Genomic DNA, 26,531 nt, shown 5'->3' with positions numbered 1-26,531 from the left:
ATCCTTTCTCTACAGAGATGCTATGAACATCCTGGTACTATGGCTAAGTCAAAACACTCTAGCAAATGCAATTAGAAATTGAAATTGTAGGTATCAATGTTTTCGTTTAAATAGTTTAAGCACATTTACTGGTTTTTTTAGACAAAATTGCCATAGGCCATCCTTTGGGCTGGACTCGGGAAAGATGGCACATTTACAGTTGCAGTGCTCAGTTGCCCCTGCACACATTACCAACTTACAACTGTAGTAATAAGCTGATGAAGAGCATGTTGCTTTAATATTGGAAAAATGAGTTTAGAACAAAGACAGGCTGCAGTTAATTGCAAACACTCTCAATGCACATCTGAGAGCTCTTCAGTAGTAATGAGAGCAGATATTCTATATTTGGTACAAGACATAGTAAAGGAATTTGACAAACTGTCTGTCTGATGGTAAAATTAAGGACTCATTGACTCTCTGGGATGCTTAGAGCTGTAAAGAATTACCTTTGAATAGATCACTTGAACTCTTGTGTTTTGTACCAGCATCTGTGCAAAATCAAACCTGAGGAATTCAGTGTTGGTCCTATCTACAAAGATGACCATCCTCCAGCAGCTCATCCTGCTTTTCTGGTAGGGAAGCTGTGTCAAGCTATCTCAAAACTTCACCAAGCTTTAGACATGGAAATAAAAGTGATGACCTGAGAAAATACAAATTAGATTTGGATCTCTTTTAAATATTACATGAGATGGACTATAAACTAATGAATATAATCAAGCCTTTGCTTTGCAGTAGCAACATAGCAGATAATTGAGATAATAGGTCAGAGAAGGAGACTTAAAAGGAGACAACCTTTTAATACAGAGCTTACATTAATTTTTATTTATGCATCAGATCCCTTTTTGAAATTATGAGATTTTGAGGCACAATGTGTACTCATTCTGTCACGATGGCATAAAACCTTCTTATTGTTTGGGCTCAGTTGTAAGTGTGTGTATTCAATAAAAAGCTAATACAAGATTAAAAATGGGGTCAAAACCAGGGTGATTACATTTTTTGCCACATCTGGCATTTGGTGATTATTTCAGTGTCTTACAATGCAAGAGATCAATTCCATAAGAAATTGATTATCCATGCACATATCATGAGGCAAACCCAGACACCCTCCTCATATTAAAAAATGTTCCCTTATCTCCCAAGAATGCACTGTATATTCTCCAAGATTCCACATACCTGTTGGTGTATTTTTGAATCAGGTGCAGTGATGAAATTGCAACGCCACTGTGAGGACACAGGTTTACATCACCAGCAGACATCACCACCCTCTCCTGAATTTTATTTTCCTTGACCCTTTTGGACAAGTTGGTCAGTATGTGTTTGGGATAGTCAGCAGGTTAATGAGGATTTGGCTGGCAGTCAAATAGCCTGTGTTCCTGAGGTTCATACAGTGCCAGTACAGGGCTTGGGGAGGTACGCTTGATTCAAGGTTGGGAAAAAAATGGTCACAGTTAAGATTAAAATTCAAGTTAATTGTGATCACATGCTCGTGAGGGGAGCAATTAGACAAACCACATGACTTTGCAGGACTGTATTTGTGAGAAATGTTCCCAATAAATACCAGAGATTAGCAATACAACTGATAACCATTCAAACAATTTTTTTCAAACTGTCTGTCCCACATTGAAACCAGAGATTTCTTTTCTCTCATGTGTTTGCCCTTTTTCCCCAGGATTCATTTTTCAGCTCCACAAGACCCTTATCCAGGCGCTTTTCACTAACTTCATGTCCCAACTTCTTGTTATCTTCTCTGCTGCCTGAACCCCACACAGCTATTTATGTGCATCATTAAGGATTTCTGTGTCCCTTAAAATCTGGGCCTTAAACACTTAGGTGTCTATTATTTTTATCAAAATGAATGTGGAAAGCCTCCACAGGTGTCAGTGGGAGGTCAGAGTATACATATGTACTGTGTGTTCAGGGTTGTACAACACGGGGAGAAACTGCATCTTAGATTTCAGGTTGCATACAAGGACAAGCTGAGTGTGCTTGGGAGCATCTTGGAGGCAGTCCAGATTCCAGGTTCTCTTCAGGTTCCAGATAGCTCAGCTAAGCATGGAAGGATTGATGGGGTCACAGTGAGTTCAAACTTTTGTGAAAGGGAGCAGATATGCTCAGCAACAGGCCCTTTTCCTCACCATCTGCACCATTGTACAGTACTGCAATATCTTAAAGCCCAAAAAAGGGAATCATTTTAGGCTCTACTTTTCATTGTTTCTACACAAAGAGACAGCGTACAAAGCATTCTCTGGAAATGCAGTTGTTCTATTCTCGTTGGTTGCTTCTGAGGTTGTTAATGAAGCTAATAGCTTTCAAGTATTCATGAACAACTCTGCAGGTCAGTAAAGAGAATGCAAAACTAGTCAGAAATGGTGTCTCTAGATAGAGCTGAATCCCAAGTAATTTGGGAACTGATGAGTGTTTCCTCATTTTTAATTATGAGAGAAGCCTTCTGTTAGAATAATATTTTGTCCAGCATTACACATTCTCTTTATCTACAGAGCTGGCAGGGGGAGAGGACAGAAGCTCTTCAGGCAGTAGAAGTTAAATTTAATGGGATTCACAGAAGAGATTTAAGGAGCTAATCATCCTTATAGCTGCTCAAGTTCAATTTTTATCCCCCAAAGCTACTAATTTTTAAGCATGTATTTTTGGCAGTGCTTTGCAGCAAATATCTCCCCTTGGGGCATGTTGAAATGTGCAGGCTGTATTACATAAATGAGCTTCTTTGCCATCTCAGTAACCTATAAATGCCAGTAACACATAAAACTAGGTATTTCCTCATCTCAGCAGGCTGACCTAGTCCTAGCCTTATGCTTAATAAAGTCTGATGAGGACACAGTGGCAGGCAGAGCTGCAGTCCTTAGATGCCAGGATCCAGAGTCAGAACTGACAGTATTGGATGCCCATGAAGTTCCATCCAAACATGAGGAAGGCTCTACACCAGGATTCAATAAAAACGTCACTTTAACCCTCTGTTAGCCAAAGTAAATGCCATAGATGGCTGTATGTTTGATACTCAAAACATGTATCAGTATACACATGTATTCCATTTAGAGGAAAGAAGATTAGAAAACGCAAACCAAGCAAATTAGTTCTTTGCATACATTTATCCCTCCCTTGATTATCTCTATTGTGAGTTCAGTGTGATTTAAATTAATGGAGTAAAAGGAATATTGTCCACAATTTGGAAGGAGATATTTTGGAACTTTTTGGGCGCCCCTTATGCCTCATAGACACCTTGTTCTTATTAACACAGTGCTTGTTAAGGAGCTGATTTTAACAGGGAGTAAATAGGTAGAAAAGGGAAATAACTGCGAGTTTTGGGGTTTTTTCAACTCACTTTAGATGGGAAAGATACACAGCCCTGCTTTCCTTGAGTCCCCAAAATTCCTGGCTCCTTTGAACCTATATTGAACAAGTCTACTATCTCCATAGCACATCCTCCTTAAAACACAAGGGCATTATTTTAGCATATTAAATGCAAGGACAGCTGAACAACTCACCTCACAGCAGTTTCCTTCAACAGGAATGCATGTCCTGTGTCTATATGGCAGAAGAGGGTCATTCATTGGTGTCTGGGCTCACAGCCCTGCACTGGGAGACAGCCAAAATTTGTCTGAAGCTGTCAGCCTTGCTGCCAGTGGAGGCAGGCTCTGGAGAGTTTCTCATCATCTCAAAATTGCTGCAGCACACTCAAAGAGGAGTAGGGCTGATATTGGTCAGATCTGGAAGGGTTGAGATGCTAGCACCATTTTTAGCAAATCTTACAAAGCTGAAGGCAGCCCATGTGCAGATCTTAGAGACTTCCCATATGCTCTGTCCCTCCAGGAGTCCCAGAGGCAGAACTCTCAAATGGTTCCTAGGCACAGGAATACAACACACTTTGAAAACACTCAACAGAATACTGTATCCCTCTGCTGACCTCAAGTTCCACTTTAGACAGCTGCAAAAAAAAAAAAAAAAAGAACATGAGTTTGACTACTTTGGTTTTCAGAATTAACACACAACCTATGCAATGATCCTCCCAAGAGGTGTCACATTCCTCAAGCCCTCCTATGAGTCCTTACAGTTTTTCAGCTACCAAGTGCTTGGCAACACTGTCAAACATTTTCTGGAATTGCTTGGATAGAAGCAGTTTGAATCTTGTAGGTTAAGTACTGGGACAATTCCTGTAGAATTTAGGAAATGGGATGTTTCATAGCAATTTTGAATTATATTATTTTAAAGGTTTTTGATTTATCTTCTTTGTGCTGCCATGTTGATAACCTGAAAGATATGCAATATCACATACAATAACAACAGAAACAATTATTTCACTGGTGGCCTACTGAAGGCTTATTTTATCACATTTTTATAACATTAGCATTAGCTCGTTAGAATACATGATCATGTATATCAGATGAATGCCAAAACCCAGCAGTCACACAGTCACTAGGAGCTCCTCCTGCACTCCCACAAAAGCTGCACTCATTTACTTTCAAACTTGTGGCTATGAGCCAATGTACATGGGCAGCCTAAAATTATCAAACAAGTGGCTGCTTCTTCAGTTCTGAGAATCTTGCTGGCTATAGACCTTTGGTAACTTCTGGTGCCACTAAATCAAAAGCCTGACACAATTCCTGATACTGTGTGGGAACTTGCTTTGATTTGCTTCATTTCTCACTTAACCAGAGCTGCACTTTCAAACTTGCAAAATCTCTGTGATATTTGTAAAATGCTGATAATACAGAACTATACTCATCAAACATTGTTTTACATTCTGGTGAGAAAAATAATTAGCATAACCATATTTCTATAATTACAGTAAAAAGCTTTGCTTTTCATGGTGCTAAAACTTACTTTTAATTGGATTTACAAACTGAATTAATTTTCTATAATTGCCTTGGATTCTGTAGTTCAGCTGTTAAAAATCATTATCCCAGCTGGCCCCTAGCAGTCTTTCCCTAAGTCTGACCAACCATTCCTGAGCACTGACACGTGTGAAGTGCTACCTCGTCCTCCAGGGGATGATGGAAAGGCAGGAAGCTATCAATAGCCAGCTCAGGCTAATGAAAGCACATCCCTGCAGGGCTTGATCAAGCTGATGATTGGTTGTTAATTATATGGGGCAAGTTCAATGGCATTTCCCTGCATTAGGTTATGTCTGCTTGACCATGATATCTACTCAGTTTATACAGCCATTTAATTACATTACTGTTTTCATACTGGCAAAATCCAGAAACTCCTATTAAGTGAATAATTCAGAAATAAATGGGGTTTTGTCAGTCTTACCACATAAACTCATAAAGAATTTTCATTGTGTATGTGTGCAACGGAAATAAACAAGGCCTACTTACCCTTTTGGTATCCAATGTCTTCTTTCCAAAAAAGAGCTCTCAGCCTGTTCCATGTAGCTCCACTTTTCATCCTTACCTCTGCATTTCTACCAGTTTCTGTCTGTGACTGCCTTTAAAACTCCTCTGCCCTCATTTTTCCTTGCTTTGTGAAACTTCTCTGCACAGAGATTTTACATTATGTATGGAGGAAGAAATATTGTGTCATCCAACCCAGTTTCTCTTTGCTTTCAGCACATCAACCATTATATATTTTCTTGGTATATCATCTTATGTAAGTTTTTATGCTTCTCTCTGTGCAGACTTGGGTCTCATCTCTCCCTTGTCTGAATCAGAGTAACAGCTCCAGACAGTAGCTGCATTCCTCTGCCTCCTTCATAGTTTTTCTCTCTCCAAATATTAGTAGTTCTGTCAAATCCCTGTCCTTCTCTTTATCTCTTGGAGAAGGAAAATTGTCTTTATTACAGTAGAAATTGAGTCCTTTTGAGGCCCATACATTTTCTGCACTTGGTAATGTATAGCTTATGAAATTGGAAAGGGACTGTTTTGAACCAGTGAGAGCATTTAAGGGTTCCTTTGACACTGCAGAGTCCAGATTTGTTTAGTTCCCAGTGCAGAGAAAGAGTGCCAGTTTTGGAGTAAAGGATGTCTACTCTAATATGTACACTTTAGGTAGAGCCACAGGAAGCATCTTTGCTCCTGAGACATGGTCTGAACCCAGCCAGCCAGTAAATAATGATGAATGGTTCAGCTGCAGGTCTGTCTTCCCAGAAATCATTTTATATGTAGCTATGGAAACATTCCAGTTAAGCAGTCAGACATGTTATCATAGCACCAAGCTTTGACCCCTGGGGTTACATAGGATCTGCTCAGAACTGGAGTCTCAATAATGGTTTTTCCTACTCTTTACAGACCTTTTTACAGCTTCCAAATCTGAATCACAGTAGCTGTATTCAGTGTCTGGAAAAACAGTTCCTATTCATTATCATCCCTCCAGTACTTCTTAGGCTGCCAAATTGCCATCAGTGCTTTTACTCTTAGTTTGTATATATCTTCCTGTCCCACTGGCTCAGCTTCTTCTTGTGTTCTGTGTTCTTTTAGAAATGATAATTTAAAAAGATACCATGCATTTGTTTGAAATAATACCTTTTCTCAGTGGCATGTCCAGCTGCAGGCTAGGGTGCTGACTTGCACATCTTCTACAGCCATTCATTGCAGTACAAGACTGTGAAATCACATCACTGATAGCTATGGAGCCTCCATGACTGAGGGCTATGAGACCTCACCTCTTTGCCATGTCAGTTCAAAACAGAACTGGGCTCTAAGGATGCCAAAGAGTCAGGGTCCAGCTTTTCTTTTTGCAGCTGTATGGGCAAAACTAGAAGTTTCATGAAGTATTCTTTTTTGTCCATTTTTAGATGGTATTTAGACATTAACACTTGGTAACTAAAACACTGGGTGATAAATTATTGCCATCAATATAATCTGGAAAATTTTTGTATGATACCAATGTGTGTTTGCAGCCATTTTATCTTCTTGGGCATAATGTCAGACTACTTTTCAGGTACATATAATGATTTGTGCCCTTTCTCTTAGAGTGAAACTTATCTCACTGGAGTAATCACAGTTTCCAGTCTACCTTTTATCAATGACATCAACTCATTCACCAGCCTGATGCTGCATTATCCCAGGAAAATCACGTTGTTGTGGCATTACCTTTTCCCAGAGGAGGCTGAATTGCTTTTATTACTTCCTGCTTGAACAACTGCTAATCTCATTTCTGGAGTTCTTCCAGCAGGAGGAGTATACTTCTGACACGATGGATTCAAATCTCTCTTGCCAGGATTTAATAGACTGAAATATCTTCTTCAAGGGCAGAAATCTGATTTCCTACAGAATCTGTGATTTAAGGACAAGTGCGTTTTTTGCATAGTTCCCCATTTATCCTCCTGTTTTAGTGAATTTGCCCATATTTTGAGTTTTCTGATTCCAGATTTATAATTAATTGCACATACAGCCAGACTGTATAGAGATTTACAACCTGTAAGTCTCATGATTTCTGTCCTTATTCAAAATGTAAACTACCCAGGATTTGTTGTTCAATTCCTTTGTTCCTGCATTAATTTTCCAGACCGTAACATTTTAGTTTGCTAACCTGAACTGCTAAACCATCTGTTTACTTTTAAATCTAACATTCAGATTCCCAAACTTCATTGATGTACAAAGAAGTAAGGTCTAGGGCCAAGAGCTTATGAGCAGTCACAGGACAAATCCATATTGTACCCAGCCTTCACCAAGATAATACTGTGGCTGTATCCTCAAAATACACTGAAGGGACACTCCCATCTTTAAACTAACAAAATTAATTCCCCTGAGATTGGGCAGTAAAACTGCAGCAATTAACTTCTATTCAAAAAACTTTCAGCTTTCACACTGAATACAATGCCTACAACAGGGCTCTCCTGGATCTGGGGAAGGAGAAGAGACATGAGGATGGTCGCAGAAGAAAGTGGGAGCCTTTCCCTTGACCACCAAAAGCTCCTTCCCACCCCCATCCTTCCCCTTCTCCACCAGCCCTCACACTGTTCCTGCAGTCAACTACACTATATGTCAGCTTGCTCAGGGATTTCTAAACTGTATTACTGAAGGAATTTGTCTACATTAACTTCTGCTTTTAGCTGGAGGTGCGTATATTTCTATAAGAATCTGTCCCTTAAGCAACAGTCTTTCTGTTCTTGGGAAGAAAAGATTTAAGCTGGTTCCTTCTGCTATGAGGGACTGATCCAAATAAACATCTTAGAGAAGTAACTGGATAGTGGAAAGTCCCATGGGTCCTTCTGTGTCTCCATTTCCTCTCCCAGTCCATAATGTGCATTTTTACTCTTAACAGAAGGATTTAAGACATGGGCTTGAGACTTACTGTTGGGTGGTCTCTAAGAGAATTTTCAAAATAGGGGAATATCTTATCCTTGTGTCTTGTGAGAGGATAAAGATGAATTTGAAGTCAAAAGCTAAGTTATTTTTTAAAGCAACTTAAATTGGATACAATGGGCCCAATCACATTTTTAGTATCACTTAAAAGATTGGGATTTCTAAAAGCCTCACTGTACTTTTGTAACATAAATAATAACAACCACAATAGATTCCTTCTGGTGATGGATGTGATCTCATGGAGGAAAATCACAGACATAAGAGTAGTAAAAAGAGACTTATTTAATTATGTTGAGAACTCTTTTCCAAGTTTCCTGAATTCTGACAGTTCCGGTTTCTCATTTTCATAATGGGTTTGGACCCGTCTGTTTCCAACCTGTTCAGCCCTACTCAGTAGGAGCAGTTTGACATGGACTGAGGAGCAATTCTGTTCTCTTTCACTACCAGAAGTGCACATGGTGGTAAGGGCAGCACAACAGCAAGATGAACCCACAGGAAAAGTATATGATATGAACAATGAAAATCTGATCTTCTTTCCATTAACGTCACTGCCATATAAATTTCAATTTACCCTTAAGGTTACTACTTACAGTAAGTTACTAATTTTGAAGCTTATAACATACATGTCTCTGGTCTACCACTTGTGGTTTGACTATCACAAACATAAAGCAGAGTTTTCTCAGCTCAGAGGTTTTAGCATAGTGTGAGCCTCCAAAGGGGGCTGGATTCTGAGAAAAAACTGTGCACCCAGATATTAGGTCCATTAACAATGAAATGCATTTCTAAATGGAGAGTGTGACTTATTTGATTATCCATTTAGTGAGAACATGATTGCTGAATACACTTTAGAATAAAGTATTTAAATCAACTAATTTCTCCATGCATGTCCTATTAACTAATATTTGGTAGAAGAGTGCCTATTACTTTGTTTTAAAATTGTTCTTTTCCCTCCAACAAAAACATTTTATGGCATCACACAAGTGTACATACAGCAATGGGCAGACAGTTTCCTTTTAGGCTTGGGCAGTCAGAGATTCATCTCTTGCTTTTTGTTCCGAGGTTAATGCTTCCTTCATGTGTTAGTGGCAATAAAGCTTCTCTAGATGGATTTATTCTTGCTTATTAATAGAAAACCAACGTGAAGATCTTAAAGATTCATTTCTTTCAAAGCTGCAGAAGTAAACACATCTGTGGCAGTTTACACTTATTTCTGTCTTTTTCTCTGATATGTTGCTTACCTATTATCTCACCATCCTCACCCCTCCTATGCTCTCTTCTTTGGCACTTACCACTGAATTCTGTTGGGGTGTTAATTCTTGAATCAGTGTATATGTGAAATGTGTCTTAAATTGGGTACACCATCATATATACTGGCCACCCTATGTGTATGTTGTGCATGTTCTCTGACTTGTGAACTTTGTCCTGTTATTTTTCCTGTTACTTCATGTCCTTCAAAACTAAAGTATTTTGAAAAACACACTGTAAATAGACATCTTTAATACTGATGGTTTCTTGTGTCTCAAGCAAACAACGAAATTTATTGCATATTATCTTAAGACATAGATCATGCCATATAAGAGAGAAAAGAAAGCAGCCTTGGAAAACTAACCTGTCATAAAACACCTCTGTGATCACAGAGCAAAAGCTGAGCACAACAAAAATATATGCACAAAGATCAATTACTCTAAACTGTCATTAGTTGTGAAGAGTCTTCAGCCTCATAGAAGAGTGGAATATTCTCCCTACTAGCCACTTGGGATTTTATTTCACAGTGCAGTGAACTCAGTGAGATCTTGCATTCTGGTAGGCATGGTCACTGCTCTGCTTGCAGAAGTACACATGCAGAGATGGGTTTTCTAAACCAACTATTTATTTTCTCAGAAAATATGGTTGGGTAATTTTGGGGCATTTTATTTAAAGTAATTATTGTTGAAGGATCCCTTCCCTCTCTCCCCCTATCTCCCTTTTCAGGGTGGCATATCTGTCACAGGACCAGAGAAGTGCAGCTATGTGTATGTCCTCAAATTCAAGAAGGTGTAGGATGAGGTGGTAGCCAAGGGGCACAGACCTGGTCTTGACACCCTGTGTAGACCCCACTTTTCAGGGGATGAGCTGTCCCCATTGAGTCTCAGCCTGACCCTCCTTCCCCCTCCCCAAGTCTGAAGCTGTGGTAGGGGTATGGGATCACATTCTTCCTGCAGCATGACCATAGTACATCCTCACTTCTGGCATATGGAACATGCTGAGACAGTGCCAAAGGGAGCCACAGCTCCTGTCCTCATTGCCAGCTGGGAGCAGGCACCTGTGAGAGCCTACAGAACACTTGCAGAGCCCTTCAAGACAGCCTGGTAATGAGCTGACAGCAGTGCTGTGGGGTTGGTTGGGGCCCCAGAACTGAGCCTGGACCAGAGATGCTTCTAATTAACAGTGGAGATAAATCCACTGAGGCCAGTGCAGTCAACAACACTCCAAATGCGTGTTTGCACTAGGGCTTAGCTTCAGTTGTTTGCTTTAATGCAGAATGATGCAAACTAACGTGTTCCAAAGCTACTCTGAACCTTAGGAACAAGGGGAGGCTTCAGCCTTGGTTTGAATGTTCTAAGAAATTATGACTGAAAATACCTGGGTATATGTATATTTCAGTGTAAATATGTATACATGCTGAATGTGTTTTGAGCATACCTGTTGAAAAGGTAGGGGTGCAATTAGTGATTATAATATCACATTACTAACACTTGGCCATATGCACCTGAGGTAAGTGAAATTTATTTTAATCAGTATATATTCTGTGCCCAAACATGATTTGGGCTATCACTTCAAGGTGTGGCATGTCTTCAACTTATTAGTATCTTAGAAGGTGAAAAAATGTAGTGGATAGATTACTTAAGTTGACAACCTTTTTTGCAAGGGTGATGCATGGACCCATGCCAAAACTGAAGCAGAATGCCTGGGGCTATTCAATCTGGACAGTAACCTTTCAACGAACATATTTATCCAGGCAAGCCATTTGGAGAGAGCAGCTGTGTGGTACTTAGTTGCCAGCTGCGGTTAAACCCAAAGACATTCAGTTTTAGAAGAGTTGCACCAATGCAACTTTTCAGTTTGTTATCTGTTGCTGTCAGGAGTAATGAAACATGGAGAGACTTGCTGCTGAGCAGCACTGTGATTCACAGCCACCAACCTGCAGCATCTCAGGAATATACTCACTCTGCATGACACAGTCAGGATTTAGCTCTCCGAGTGTTTTATGCAGTGAGGAAAAATGGTTTTTTTGTTTGTTTCGTACAATAAAATTGTGCGTGTGTGTGCACGAGTGTGTGTATACTCATTTCTGAAGGGTTTTCTGAAGGTGAAGATCTACTGTAAACTTAATGTGCGTAGGAAATCCCTGCTGATGTCTAAATTCCTGCTCCTTTACATGGGTCTCAAGTGTCACTATCAGAACTAAAAAGCCAAAAGTCAACAGAATAGTTACAAGTGTTCTGTTGGCCCGCATGCAAGGTAAGAGCACAACAGTGAGACATGCAGTAACAATGTCCTGTTTATCACAAGGTCAGTAAGGAGCACTAATGGGTGGTGCATTCACAGCGTATTCAGGGGTTCATTTTCAGTACTTAGTTTGACTGCCCTATCCACAGCTAATGCATCAACACATATTAAATGTAACAATATGGATTAACAGAAAACACAGTATCTAGCCACTTGATTTTACATAAATGACAGCTTTTCTTGGGAGTCAACCACTATGGCAGGACAAAAGAGAATGACACATGGCTCTCCACACCAAAGCATGTCCTTCCTCAGCAACCATGGTACCCTGTTTTGGCATTAGCACAGTTTACTTGTGATCATTTATTCCAGGCAGAGTAATTTAGGAAGGGTTCAGGCACATAGCTCAAAGCCCTGCTCTGTCTCCATTTTTGCCCTGCAGCAGGGTTAGTGGATGCTTGCTGTGGTGACAGCTTGATTACCAGCACCAACATCACACTGGCTGAGAAAGATCTGGACACTGGGTGATGCTGGTTTCCCCTTTTTCTGACCAGGCAGGCTCTTCCCATGCTGGCAAAGGAAACATATTAACTTATTTTTTGGAAATAATGCTTTTTGCACATTTTCTTTGAGTGTGCAAGAGTGGCTCAGGGCCATTCCCATGATGAGGAGCCTCATGACATTGGGCAGGCTGGTGTCTCCTAACCTTGGTAAATGTTCATCTCTGTGCCAGTGCAAGTCTCTGCCCTATGTCAGGAACAGGGATGATCTTGACAACTGAGATGGGTATCTTCATGTGTCTTTGATCTTCTATGTGGTAACACACTGGTCTATTTGTATTTGCTGGTCTGAATTAAAAGTGCACAAAGCCTTGGTTTACGCTCTATTCCTTTTTTTTTTTTTTTTTTTAATAAATAAATAACTCCAGTGTCAGTTCTTTATAAAGTTAAATTCAAAATACATAACAAAATATTTGTTAAGACAAAGTTACATCAAGTGACCACAGCTACCCTATTTGCAGAAACTGCTCCCAATGCGTGCCTGATTACTGTGCAAGATGTTCATCTAGCACTTTGAAGGAGTGGAAAATCAAATGTGCTTCAAGGATTACCCTTCCTTTAGTGACCTTTCTCCCCCATAACTCTTCCTCTCTGGGATGGTGATAGGATTTGGCCCTGGGTGAGAGCCCTGCCTCAGGGCAGATCTCTCCTTAAGGCTGCAAGTGGGGTGGAGGAAATGTAGCTCTTGATGTGAGACCAGGACATAAACCAATGTCAAGACTTTTAGCAAGGCTACAATTTCTTCTCCTATATGCTTCCCTTTATGTTATCTTCAATAGAAATCAACCCCCTAACCTCTCCAGAATTTACTGGGTTTTTTTCATTTGTCTTGAACTAGAGCAATCCATGTGTTTCATACACTATCTTTTGTCACTTGAAGTAGCTGAACATTTCAAATTCAGTACCTGTGAATTTTTATACCAATTCAAGTCTGACATGGAGAGCTTCTTTGACATAAAAATCTGAGTTACAGGGAAATGCAGGACTAGGTTACACTGACTGTCACATCAGATTTTTGACAGACAAAGTCTTATGGTATACAATAATCTTACTCTGAATATTTTACTGAAAACCTCATAATCCAGTGATGAATAGATGTAAATCACTCTTGAAACCTATCCTTCTACATGTATTAAAAAAAAAAGCCTGACACACAATCAAACCCAGAACTAAATATGCAGAAAAGCTTATGAGTGATAGTGAAATTTATCCTGTTTCTTCTCTTATTTTTCACATGGAGCATCAAATTCCAGACATTAAAATAGAAAGTTTTATCTACAAGTAAAAAGGATATTGCAGTGATTCTCTCCAAGCTTTTAAGTGTAGAATTAAAATGCACACCCTGAGAGCAAGACACATAAAAACATGGACTATGCTTCTGCAATGGGCTTGTTACATTATTTTTATTATTACAAATTCTTAGTGGACAAGTGATGAACAATAATCTCACCAAAATTAGGTACATAATTAAAGTGTTTTGCTTTTTAAATATTTTTAGTAGAATGTTTTTCAGTTGCAGGCTGAAATAAATTATTTAGAAACAAAATATCACAGTTCTGATAGATTAATATCTCCAACACATAAACTGGCTGTGGCTGTGGTGTTCCCACCGGAGGCTGAGGCTGCTGTCATTAGTGGAGAGACCCTGACATTCTATTAGAGTGTTACTCACTAAAAAATATTCATTATATTCAAAGCTCTGCCTGAAGACCTGCCTAAAATGCCACAAGCACTAGTCTCAGCTGGTGTAAATGAAAGCAGCTTCAGTGGCTTTGGCAGGGTGCAGACTGCTGCTCCATCTGAAATATCTGTCCTGGGCTCCAGTTTTCAGCCTCTCTGCTCTCACCATCAACAAAAAGAAAACACTTGCTAAATTTTCTTCATTGTTAATCATTAACCTGTGGCTGTATTCCCATCTCTAAAGCAAGCATGCACCTTCTTGTTTGGTATGATTCTGATATACAATGATTTTTCTATAGTTGTGTCTTGAAATCTTCTGTTATTTTCTTAACACCTCAGGCTTTTTTTATTTTATTCTACTGCCCCGATCCATGCAACAGGACTCCAGCTACAAAGCTGTGCACACCCTGCAGATGCCTCCCCCTTCCACCCCTCACTGCCACCACAAGGATGATGTGATGCCAATCCCAAAGGGCAGAGCTTCTGTCCTCACATGAATGGGCCCTGACGTGCTGAGCTGGTTCCCGCAGGCAGAGTCCCTCTGAAGATGATGCTGTGTGACAACGTGAATCAATTCAGCATTTCTTTATCTAATTTCAGAGCAGCAGGACTCCTGGGGCTGCGACACTGGAAATGTGCCGTGTGTTACCCATCCTGATGCAACACTTAGCGGTGGTCACCGTCCTGGCCACGCTCTTACAGGAGCGCCCTCAAGACTCAGAGCCGGGGCTGTGGGGCAGAGAGCAATCTGCTGCCTGACCAGATGTTCCCATCTTCATGTGCCAAGACCTTAAGCTTTTCCTCTTTGACACAGAGATTAAGGGCAATCCCGAAAAATTCAAAAACAGATCAAGTATGGTACTTCAGTGAGATGAAGCGCTGCCCTACACATTGCCCAGCCGGGCTGCACTCCTGGACTTCTCATGGGGACCTGTCCCCTCCAGTTGCACAGGTTCAGCAGCACCAGGCAGCACTTTTCCAAACCTATTGTGGCAGTGTAGGCTTCACATTAATTCCAAAAGCTGAGCTAGTTGGCTACACACCAACCAGGTCAACACCATTTTTAAAATCTTTATTATTGTACAGCTGCCAGGCACACATACCTACAGACACATATCTGGGAACTGACAGACAAGCAAGACATTCATCTGGCTTCTGATTCTGCCTCAAAAAAGCCTTTGGGACAGGGTTATCTGCCGAATTTCAGACCAAGCATCCCTGTCCCATAATTCTTGCCAGTTTACTTTTCAAGCAGCAATTCTGCCCCAAATGTCCCTGCAATTTACAATCATGGTAACAAATGGTTGAATTAGAATAAGGTCATTGTTGCAGAGACAAACGGAATTAATGTGTTACACAAAACAAGTGAATAATTATGACCTTGTGTCGTATTCTTTTTAATCACTATTTTATAGTGCCTTTATATATACACATTTCTACACACACACATCCACACACACGCATTTATATCCATTAACATCGGATGTGAACTTAAGATGCTTTGGACTTCTGCTAACCAATAAGGGTAACTTCCCTCTAGTGGCCCGTTACTTAAATGCTAGTGATTGAAGACTTGTCTGCCTCTCATTATAAAAGAGATAAATCAGGTTGTTTTAGAAAAATATATATGAGTTTCCCTTTTGATAAAGTTTATGGTCATTGCCTAATTGTAGTAGAACAGCGCAGGCTCTTTCCTTATTGAGGCAAAACTTTGGAACTAAGCACCTGTAGTGAAAAGGACAGGAAGGAAAAACAATCTCAGCTAAAGAGAAGTTCTTGCTGGCTAATTGTTCAAGTTATATAATTATATTTAAAAATTATGGTTGTGTACTGCTAGAAAATTAAAGCTATAGTATTCACTTACAGGCAGGGTAACCAGTTTTCTTGCGCTTCTTCATGTGGTGTGTGTGCCTACAGGCCATCACATAGCCTAGCAAAGGCCATTTTCCCTCTCCTTACTGAAAATCAAACTATTCCTGTCCATGTCAGCATTCTTTTATATTCATCTATCCTCTGACTTGTCCAGAAACTGTTGCAATTGGTTGTCTTTTTATTTCTTCCTCTCTTCAGTATTATTCTTGAAGAGTCTCTTTAAAAACATTAATTCTGGTATTCCATGTCTGGAGTCCTCACCATGTAGGCTCTTCATCTACCAGTTTGTGTGGCTCCCTTGTATCTTCCTTATCAACACCTAGGAAAATGCCCACTTTCCTTATATTACTGGAACACCACTAGTCAAATTCCTAAGAAAAGGGAAAAGGATCTCTTCAGATTGCCTTGTCCTGCAGAAAGCAGGTGCTTTCCAGGAGATAATTTTAGCTTTCTTCAAAAAGTAAGGAAATCAAAGCAACTGCTTTGTGTTTGATTGTCCAGCTGGTTAGTACTTCCCCTATGCCAAACCTACAAACTTCTTGGCAATTTCCAATTGTTTGATAGATATTTTTAAGATTGGTTTTTCTAAGTCTCTTAGAACAATAACTAATTAAATAATATTTTTTTTTAAATCTGGAGGGAGAATGATCGATCTGTTTTATGCTGTTTGTCACCAACAGATAGTCTGGTCTGTGCCCAGCAGGCTGTGCTGCTCCACACTAGCAAGGGCTCCTGCTGCCTCTGCCATTTGTCTGTTTTTCTCTTTTCGCCCTTCAGGCCAGCTATCGTACTGGCTGTTTCTCAATTCTTTCCAAGAAACCTCAGATATTACACCTTTTTTCTTGCATTTTCTCAGTCCTGACAGTTTCATTTTCCCTACCCCTTCTTGTCACAACAGACAGGCAAACTTTTCATGCCAGCATGACCGTAACTCTCTTTCACTACAGTACATATATTACTGCCATTTAGAAAACTTAATTTATTCCCTTAGTCCTGTGAATTCTTGAAGCCCTTTAGATCTTTGCAGACACGAGGCTGCTGTCCTCTCTCAGGTAAGATATTGGGTATCAAAGCCAAAGCATCCCTCTTAAAAGGTCTTTGGACATGGGAAATACAGCAGCAACCTCTGCAAGCTACATATCAAGTACAGTTTACCATCAAAGGTAAGCATAGTTCATTCCTCAATTATCATAAGACCTGGTAATTTTTTTTAAGTCTGGCACCAGAACTGGACTGTCTAAACTTTCCCTGTTTGAAAGCTCAGGTCTGAAACCCATATTTGTACAGCATGAACTAGGTATGTTTCCCCTCATCACGTATATCCAAAATGTGATAGAAAGCCAGGCAGAATTAAATCCAATCAGTGGCTTAGATTTCTGACATGATGCCGTGGGTTTTGGGGATTTTTTTTTGAGCTGGAAGGGAAACCACACTACCTTCTAAACTTCTTTATTTTAGTTGAGTACCTTGGGGCAAACAAAACAGGTCAAAAGGCTGGCTGAATCCAGGTGACAGGAGCTGTCTCCTGCCCTGCCTCTCTCCAATTTAAACATGTGCAAACCTATTACTTGCCAGCTGACTTCAATTTATCCTGTGCAGCTTTCCCGAAGGGACAAAGCCAGTGCTGCCAAATTCACAGTAGGGCAAATTCCTCCAACCCCAAATGAAGAATCCATTCTTCAGGTATTGAACATGATCACATTTTTCTTTTACCAGCTCATTTACATGTGAGCACAGTAAGAAACTTTTTGTATATTTTCGCTGCCAAAATTCATGAGAACACTGGGATCACCATTTTTCTCCTTGCGTACAGTCACAACGGATTACATCTACTGTCTCTCATAGCCCTACTGACATGTATTTATCCTGACAGTTTGGTCTGGTTTCCACTCCTCATGTACAAAGAGCAGCCAGAGATCCCTCTAGAGATTAAAACATGATGGGCAGTTGGATTTATTTTCACTCTAGGGGCATCATTTAGGGGTAGATTCCTACAAGTAGCACATTCAGTTATTTCCATCTTCCCACAAAACCAGTTGCTGCTTCTGCCAATTTCCTGAAATATTCTTTCCTAAGGTAGATGAAGCGGGAAAGCAGAGAGGGAGTGGGATAGAAAGACAGCAAAGGAAAATTGCTTTCAAGAAAAGTTTGGAATCTCATTCTTTTTCTGATTTTTCTCTCTAGTTCTTTTTTTCAGAAAAGAAGACAATTCCATATGGTAGATAATATTTCTTCATATATAATTCTTAAGGTTTCTGTTTTAAAATAGACCAGACATCAGGAAAAGAGAATTTGGTTCCCAAATATTTTGCCACTCTGCTACATGGAACCATGAAGAAATTGTATTTTCCTAGAAACAATATGAGAATAGATTACAAGAAAAATTACCATTGGGGTATCCTCTTTAATTCCCTCAGGATTTATACAATCACTTCAGTGAGAATAAAATCAAAAGCAAAAGTATATCAGTAAAAGGAAAATACAGCAACTATACGTATTAGTACACTTTGGGGAACATGCACAAATAATGTTTGTGTGTCTCCAAAAATTGTTACTGTATGAAATCCTTCTTCCCAACTAAGCCTAGGGAACTCAGACCCCTCTTTTCAGGAAATATTTTTTAAATTGAAACAGAAACAGCTGCATTTCTTATCTCCCAGACAATTTACACTGCTGCAAAAATCAACAGATACCTGTACAAAAACCAAGGCAGCCATATCTGAAGATAGTGTGAAGATATTTGAAGATAGAAGTGCCAGAACTGAGTCTGTGCAGATGACAGGAGTTGAAATATCCAGAAGTTTCCAATTATGGAAAGGCTGATAGAATGGCTTCTGATTCAGTGATAAGATCCCTCTTTCAAGCATCATGCCCACACTTCAACTTTTGGATACTTCTCCTGAAGCACCTGCATCTCTAGGAATCCATGGCTTTCCTGAAGTCTTCTATGTAGAACAGCTGCCCTCCTGCCCAATCTGTTTCCATTCGCATATAGAATAGACAAGATATGAAAAGAGCATTGCAATGGATTTTGTGCACTGTAAAAGACGATATCTAAAATTTCCTCACTTCATATACTATTTAAAAACAGATAACCATAAATTTGTATGTCAGACAATTCCTTTAGGACACAAAATCCTTATTTCGGATCCTATCTGAGAGATCTTAATTTTAAATCAACATTCTTACTTTCTCTTATTCACTCTTACAGGTATGGAACATGACGGTTTCAGCCCTTTTCTTAGGAGTAATATGACTAAATAAATAATAAAAACATCCATGGAAGTAAAATGCAAATAGTAGATTTCAATGGGAAATGCTCAGACAAATGTACCATTTTTTGAAATGGTAGCATGTGAAGGTATGCAACTCAGTAAATAATTTGGTGGCAGTAATGGAACTTCTATAACATCATGGGAACAAATTCTGTCAGAGTTCTTTCACGCTGTTTTTCAACTTTGAATTCTTAATTACAAGACGAATCCGATGTGATTTTTATTGCTAGTGTAAACAGAACAAACAGTGAAATTTTAAAACCACATTTATTTTTAATACAAAATCTGTTGCACTATTACAGAAGTGAGCCTGTATGTTTACTCCCACATGCACAGATAATTCAGCATCTACAATTAAATAAGAGTAAAATGATATTTCTTTTTACCAAAACCATTGGCAAATCCTGTGAAGAAATGTTCTCTTTGTGCTTTGTAATCAATGTTCATATAATCCATTTCATATTTCGGTTCCCATTAAAAAAGTGACCAATGGAAAGCTCAAAGATGCAAAAGAAGCTCATTACAGCTGGGTTACATTTGGGATTACTTCAGTTGTGCTTTACCTACAATATATACATGAAAGCTGCAAGGTCCTATGGGCTAATGTAGTGCACTGGCAAAAGCTCTGAATGGTTCAGTTGGAATCTGCAATAAATGAGCAGATCACTATTTTGTTTTCACAGCAAAAAAAAAAAAAAAAATTAAGTAGATGCTTTAAAATACCATGCACACCATTGGCTATAATACTTCTTACACAGTACAACATAAGCTTTCTTGGTTTATTTGTCTGTAACACCTAGAAGCATATAGCATCTACGCTTTAAGTGTATTTACAAATTCAACAAAATATCTACATATAAAAAGCTTACTTAAAATTAAACTTGATGCAAGTTATGAAAAACCAATTTATTGGCAAATGAAACTGAGCATTCCTTCAACCATAGGTTGTTATAAAAATTTATATTTGGAGGTAAACATTTGATTGATATAGTATGCGAGAAAATAATTTTTTAAATGATAAGGGTAATCCTTTACCAATAAACCGTATTAGCACTTGTCAGATGGAATGCTGTGGTTCCAGGCAGTAACCCCCACACTGCTTCAGGCTGGAGATAATTACAAAGCTGCCACACTGATCAGGCTGGGACACAGAGAGAAATGCGCTCTCACCGATGGAGTCAGCTGGTTTGGGTTTGTAATGATTTATTTTACAAGAGCTTATACCTTGCTGTGTTAGTAAATAATTTAACTCTGGTTGTGTTTTGGGATTTTTGTTTGTTTGGTCGTTTTCATTTTTGTTTTAAGTACTCTAAGGCATGAAAACACGTTGTGCTGTAACTGTGTAGAAAGCTTTTTCTAAAGGGAAAAAAAAATCAGACTCTTCTTCATTTAATTTTAAATATTTTAAACTTTCCATTTTTAGCCCAACAGTTTCATAACACTTCTTTTTCTTCACATTTTTCCTTTATTTGGCAATGACAGTAGTCTTAATCACAGTTTACTGCACAAACTGATTTAGTAGTACAGCGCATTACGGAATGCATATCGTATAAAGGCACTGAATGTACTTTGCCCTGTGTTTTCCGGAATATTTTCCCTCATTTTTAAAGTTTTTCTTACAGTGACTGTACAAATTCCAAAATGCATTGGAATGTGTATCTTTTATGCCCTAAAATCAATTCACTGTGTTTTGATGTAAAAATAGAACACTGTACTGCTGTAATACTTGATAGATTAAAAAGGCTGTAAAGTAATAGGAGCAAAGAGCAGATAATAGGGTCTCATTAAGCATCAGCAAATGCAAGTGTCTTACTTAAATCATTTAGCAATTATATACTGTACATACTGTTCCTAACTGTCTTGCAAAAAGACATATGATAGCTAGACATTAAGTCACCAATTTCACAACAATGTCCACAAAGACATTGAAGTTCTATATAATACTACTATAACACTCTGACAATGAGAACGGAATTCATATCCAGGGATTCAGCTGAGGACTGCATAACAAATTGTCAAACCATGTTTTTATAGTGTACACAAGATCATCTGTAAGTTGTGTAGGGGTTTTGTTTTTCCATGCATTATTACTGTATTTTCAACAGGAAACAAAATTACAAGTTGATGTTACTGTTTGTGTCAGTTCCTTTAAAAAAAAAAGTAAAAATACCCAAGTTTTGAACAAAATTTGAATTTTCTATTTTGATTCATAGTAACATACCACTTACTGTGTCATTATGCTGTGTACTGGTAACCTGCATATTCTCATAGCATTAACATCTGGTGGTGAGGAGCTCCGTTACCTGTGTGTTCATAACATGAGAAGGAAGATGTACAAGTGCTTTAAGCAAACTGAAGATACAAGGGGATCAAGTTCTGTGGTTACACAAATGAATTCATGGCATTTACAGGAGAAGGGGCCTCAGAGCTTTCATTTCCTTCTGCAGGTTCTTTCTCTTTTTTACCACTATATTGTCCAATAAAGGAGCCATCCTCATTGAACTGACCATTTACACCTTCTCCATAGTCAACTAAACTATCATCACTGTCTTCTTTTTTCACAGTTCTGTCTGAAGGTGTCCGGCTTCCTTTTTTTAGAGGTTTATGGTCCTCTGCATCGCTGGAGACACAAACAAACAAACATGGGATTAACTGATGTACTATTAAGACAAAATCAGCCATGCATGCAGAGTTTATGAAAAGCATGTGTGCAGTCCTATAATCCTTTAGTAAACCCACATCACATTGTAGAGACAAATCAATATGATGCAGTTCAAATGAAAACATGGTGTAAGAATGGTTTAAACAGCAAATGTCTTCAGTGGAGGGAGGGGGAGTTGTGGTTTCTTTTATTTTTTTTTCCCATCGTGCATGACTTTTCAGTGGTAAGACCTGGGCCCTTGGCTTGGAGGCCACGTAGATGCAACTGCAAGCATTAAGCAGTGGATTGTAAAGTTATAAAAAAAATAATTTGTTTGTTCTCCAAAGTAACAAGCTTATGATATGCTGTGAAGTTAGTCTGTTAAACTTCTTAATTTCTTTGACTCCTTGAAAATGAATGAAGAATGAATTTAGTTAAATGAAATATACTGATTTTCTTTACTAGTATAAAGAAAATAAAAGTGCTGCATTTCAAATAATTTGTTACATAATGCAGGCCAGACTTGCAATTTTCAACCTTACCTTTCAAGAGACCTACATATTCCATTAAAAGGGTGCAGAAGAAACAAATGAAAATAGCCTAAGAAGAAAAGCAAAGTCCATATCCTGATAGTGATCAGTATTTTATCAATAATAAGTTGCTCTTAAAATTGCTAAAATATTTACTGTATTACAGTTAAAGCAACAATTTAGCTTACAGTAGCTGTAATTGAGGAGTTGAGAGCATGCTTATTCTTTTTCATTTCTTATCAGATCCATCTCCCTGCCCTACTCCATGATTGATAATGTTCTGATGATGATGGTGACTTGAAGGACAACAGAAAAAGGAAAGAAAGGCCAGTAGAGATCTCTGTAGCAAAGTAATGTGGTCTTTCCTTTGTCAGTGGAACAGCTGCAGCACCATGAGCATCCTCAAAAAAATTTGCAGCTGTGGTAGACTTGTATTTCATGAAATAGATATAGTTGGGCTCTTTTCAGAATCTTTTACCCTGCACTTCAGTTTCAAGATGAAGATTTCAGCAGCAGCTCCAAAGCATTTTTAATTGAAACCCACTATTGCCAGCTGCACTTTTGGGTGCAATTATTTACCTTGTCTTAAACAGAACATATGACTTGATTTGCATATAGGGTACAAAAAAAGGAAGTGGCTTGGGGTTTTTATTTAGATTCACAGCTGATGGGAAATATAAAGAAACATAAAAAATATTAAAGAAACGAAATTACATTTTACAATTTCTAGAACACCAGGCTGAATATATTGTCAGCAAATTAATTTAATCCTCTAATTCCTAAAACTTAACATCTTATTTCTTCCAATAATGCATTTTTCCCTAATTAATACCTTTGAACACCCAGAGAAACCATATATCTATATATTATGTAGCATGTACAAAGCCACACATCATATAGTTAGCCAACAAAAGCCTTGTTGAGCAACTATTGCTAGAAAACCATTACACCCATTTTCCATCAAGCTGTTTCTCCTCATCTCATAATCTTTTTTTGCTTGGTTTTTGTTTTTTTGTTTTGTTTGTTTTTTTGGAAAATACTAAGTAATTAAATTCTAAAAGAAGGCCACCTCTAATATGCATATACTTACAGAAAAAGCATACCAGAGATATTTTCATTCTGCATATACACTGGAAAAAAAGTGGTAGGAATATCTCTCATTTACATGTGTGAGAATCTTCATGCTCAAAGGACACAAAAGCAAAACCTCTAAATGTGACTGTATCAGGCTTGATGTTTTATTTACTGCTGTGTACAAGGCATGAGGATAAATGTCTGTCATTGACCTGTGCTCACTGGTGCTGCAAACATACAGGCCACTAATATTTAAAAGACTGTACTCCAAAATTTCAAAAATCCAGCAGCAAAGTGAAAATGTTTATAACACTATGAACACAAGCAGATTATAGAGACATTACTGAAGAGAGTTCATTTTGGAAGGACCCTATATTTGAAAGGTTGAAGATGGAATTGAGTATTTAATACTCATACACAATGTAGTTTCTCCAATGCCCCCATCAGAAGGTATTAAGAGTCATTGAAACAGGCTGTTCCAGTCAAATGAAGGCCAGCCCCCTGCTTTGAAATTGTAACCAGTCCGAGTCCCATGAAAGATCTGCTTTCTGTTAAGGAAAGAACACTGGCATATGGTTTGTTTTTGAATTCCAGGTGAATAACTTAATAATTCCTTACACCATAATATGCCGAAATTAAAATAAATTAAAAGTGCAATTGTATAATATTCCAATTGGTTATGAATCTATGTGCAAATATTCTAAAGTATGACCCTAGCCAGTGTAATTCACTAGGTTGGAATATACCTAAATAAATAATATTCTGCTACTGTATTAAAAATATCAACATTTTTGTGTTTAATCCAATGAAAAGCTTGATTTGCCTTTACAATTTAGAAAAATCTGAGTATGAGAAGTTCTGCTTATTTATATTTTTGCAAACAAAGTTTTGCAAAAAGACAAACAATGAGGAAGTACTTACACGGTTGCATTGTGTACAAGATTTTTCTATGTTTTAGTCAGGATGTGAATTCTACTATCTCTATAATTAAAAGCAAACAAAACTTCAGATTTACTCATGAGTGTATCTGCAGGGAGGTGGGCACTGGTGTGAGAGCACAGTCACAGCAAATGCAAAAATCAAATCTGAACCCGGGAATTCCTTCACTTTTTGCACTATGTAAGTCTAGAGAGAGGTTCTGCCAGGACTGGCATTGGAAAAACATGTGGGATTATCCAAGATGCTTTCTACTCCTGGTTCAGAAAAGAAAACATATGCCACGGTACCATATTTTCTGTATCAAACTGGATTATCTACTCAGATGAACACAGTGTTTTGGGTGGAAGAGAAAGAAATTGAGGAAGAAAGATGAAAAAAACCAAACAAATAGGAGAAGGAGAAAGAAGTGAACACATCAATGTTTTGTACAACACTTTTGCTACCCTGGGGGTTCAAAACTGACGAGGGGCTCTGGTGCTCTGGCAAAATGAATGTATTGTCCGTTTGTTCCCCAGGAAGCAAACTGCAAAAGCTGCTGAATTATATTAGAAAGAGCTATAGAACATTTTAGGCTGCAGAATACATAATATTATATTGCCAAAACATGCTAAAGCCATAAATGTTGATACTGTACCCACAAGGTTTGCCAACCTTGCTTATAATTGTTCATAAAACTATTCCAAAATGCAATCAGGATAAATCATAATTTCTTTCAGTTTCTATTTGTGGTTTTGTTTACTGACTTTTATTATGTCCCTAGTGTAATACTGTGATATTAAAAATTGGGTTGACTAAAATTTCAGCGGGAAATTGAAGATTTTTAAAGTGTCGTTTATGCAGTGCATATAATTAATAGTCAGAAAACAATACTGGAAGGGAACCAAACATGAGATGAGAATGGGTACGAATTCTTTATTTAGAGCCATGGAAGTTAAGTGTAGTCATACTTTTATTATTTTTTGCTATATAAATAAATTCCATACTAGTATCTTTTTAAGGATGAAAATTTATCAAAGAAGACTCATATGTACCAATCATTTTGATAAGTACTTATATGTACCATATACACTTCAGTATGAAAAATGTTTAATATAAAAGTATACTCTAAAAGTATGATTTGAATATTAATCATTAATGATTACTATTATATTAATATGTTTCTTTTTCTTCTTAGTTTAATGAAACACATAAAACTTGAAGCTAATTATTAAGAGATATAAGAAATATGAAGGTAACAATAACATAAGTGCAAAGTACACATTTATTTGTTTAAAAAAATAATTTCGCAAGTTTATCAGTTATTGAAAGAAATATGTACCTTGAAATCTCCTTTCTTCTTTCAACTTTTCAATTTTTCTTCCTTAGATATGGGTACATGCAGCAACCAGTCAGAATGGGGAAGACACTTTTACGATGCCTCTGCAGTCCAGCAGGCAACTAATTCCCAACTAAACTTTGCCACATTCACAGACATGCAAAAAGACTCAATATATGGTTAGCAATATACTACTTTTCCTTACAGCACAACTGTCAGGTGAAAGGTAACAAAAACAAAGTGGGTGAAGCTTTCTGGGCTATGGGACACAGAAACTGGATGCAGAAGATGAAAATTCTTGGCAGTAAATTCCTTTTTCTGTGACCTCAGATCAATAGCCCAGAAATGTTTAAGTAAAAGCAATCAGGTAAAGCCACAAAAATACCTTCTGCTATGAATTCCCTGCATACTCTGTCCCTGTACCTAGCAGGTTTCTGCTCACACTCCTAAATTATTAGGACTGTGACTCCTTAATATTATTCGAGTCAATCCAGACTTCAAAACATTTTACTATTTCTTATTTAGCTAAGACTTAAGTACACCTATATTAGTCTTCTGAGTAATTTTTCATTAACATCTCTGTAATACTCAATCTTCAGTCCTGGCAGAAGCTGGAAAAACTGGGTGATGAAGCTCTGGCTTTAAAAATCAATGCGTTGAAAAAGTTGTTAATCACACAAGTATTTAAGAAATAAAATAAAAATTGTCAAAGAAAGTACATGTGCATAAATTAGAATACAGTAAGGCCACTGCCAGATCCAGTTTGACTGTTAAGTCCTTCAGGCAGTCAATACATAGAGATAATCTCTTGTTCTGGAAGGGACCAAGCTTGAAATTACAGTCCTGGAGCACA

The 26,531-nt window shown here is 38.2% G+C and overlaps 1 protein-coding gene across 22 annotated transcripts in view; it reads right to left on the bottom strand.

Moving 5' to 3' along the window:
• Positions 1–19,427: 19,427 nt before the first annotated feature.
• Positions 19,428–26,531, bottom strand: part of NRCAM (neuronal cell adhesion molecule) — a 152,115-nt gene continuing 145,011 nt past the window's right edge. For 20 of the 22 annotated variants that reach the window (XM_088165528.1, XM_088165529.1, XM_088165531.1 and 17 more), the window contains one exon: positions 19,428–21,799. In XM_088165528.1, the coding sequence (XP_088021654.1) occupies positions 21,562–21,799 (238 nt within the window). In that variant the 3' untranslated portion in view covers positions 19,428–21,561. Of the gene's footprint in view, positions 21,800–22,362; positions 22,421–26,531 lie in introns of all 22 variants that reach the window. The other 2 variants (XM_088165538.1, XM_088165539.1) reach the window with 1 other exon arrangement.

Source organism: Sturnus vulgaris, chromosome 5, assembly GCF_052056855.1.
Source record: "Sturnus vulgaris isolate bStuVul1 chromosome 5, bStuVul1.hap1, whole genome shotgun sequence".
NCBI lineage: Eukaryota > Metazoa > Chordata > Aves > Passeriformes > Sturnidae > Sturnus > Sturnus vulgaris.
The sequence above is the reverse complement of the archived record's forward strand: the minus strand, read 5'-3'. Positions and strand labels throughout refer to the sequence as shown.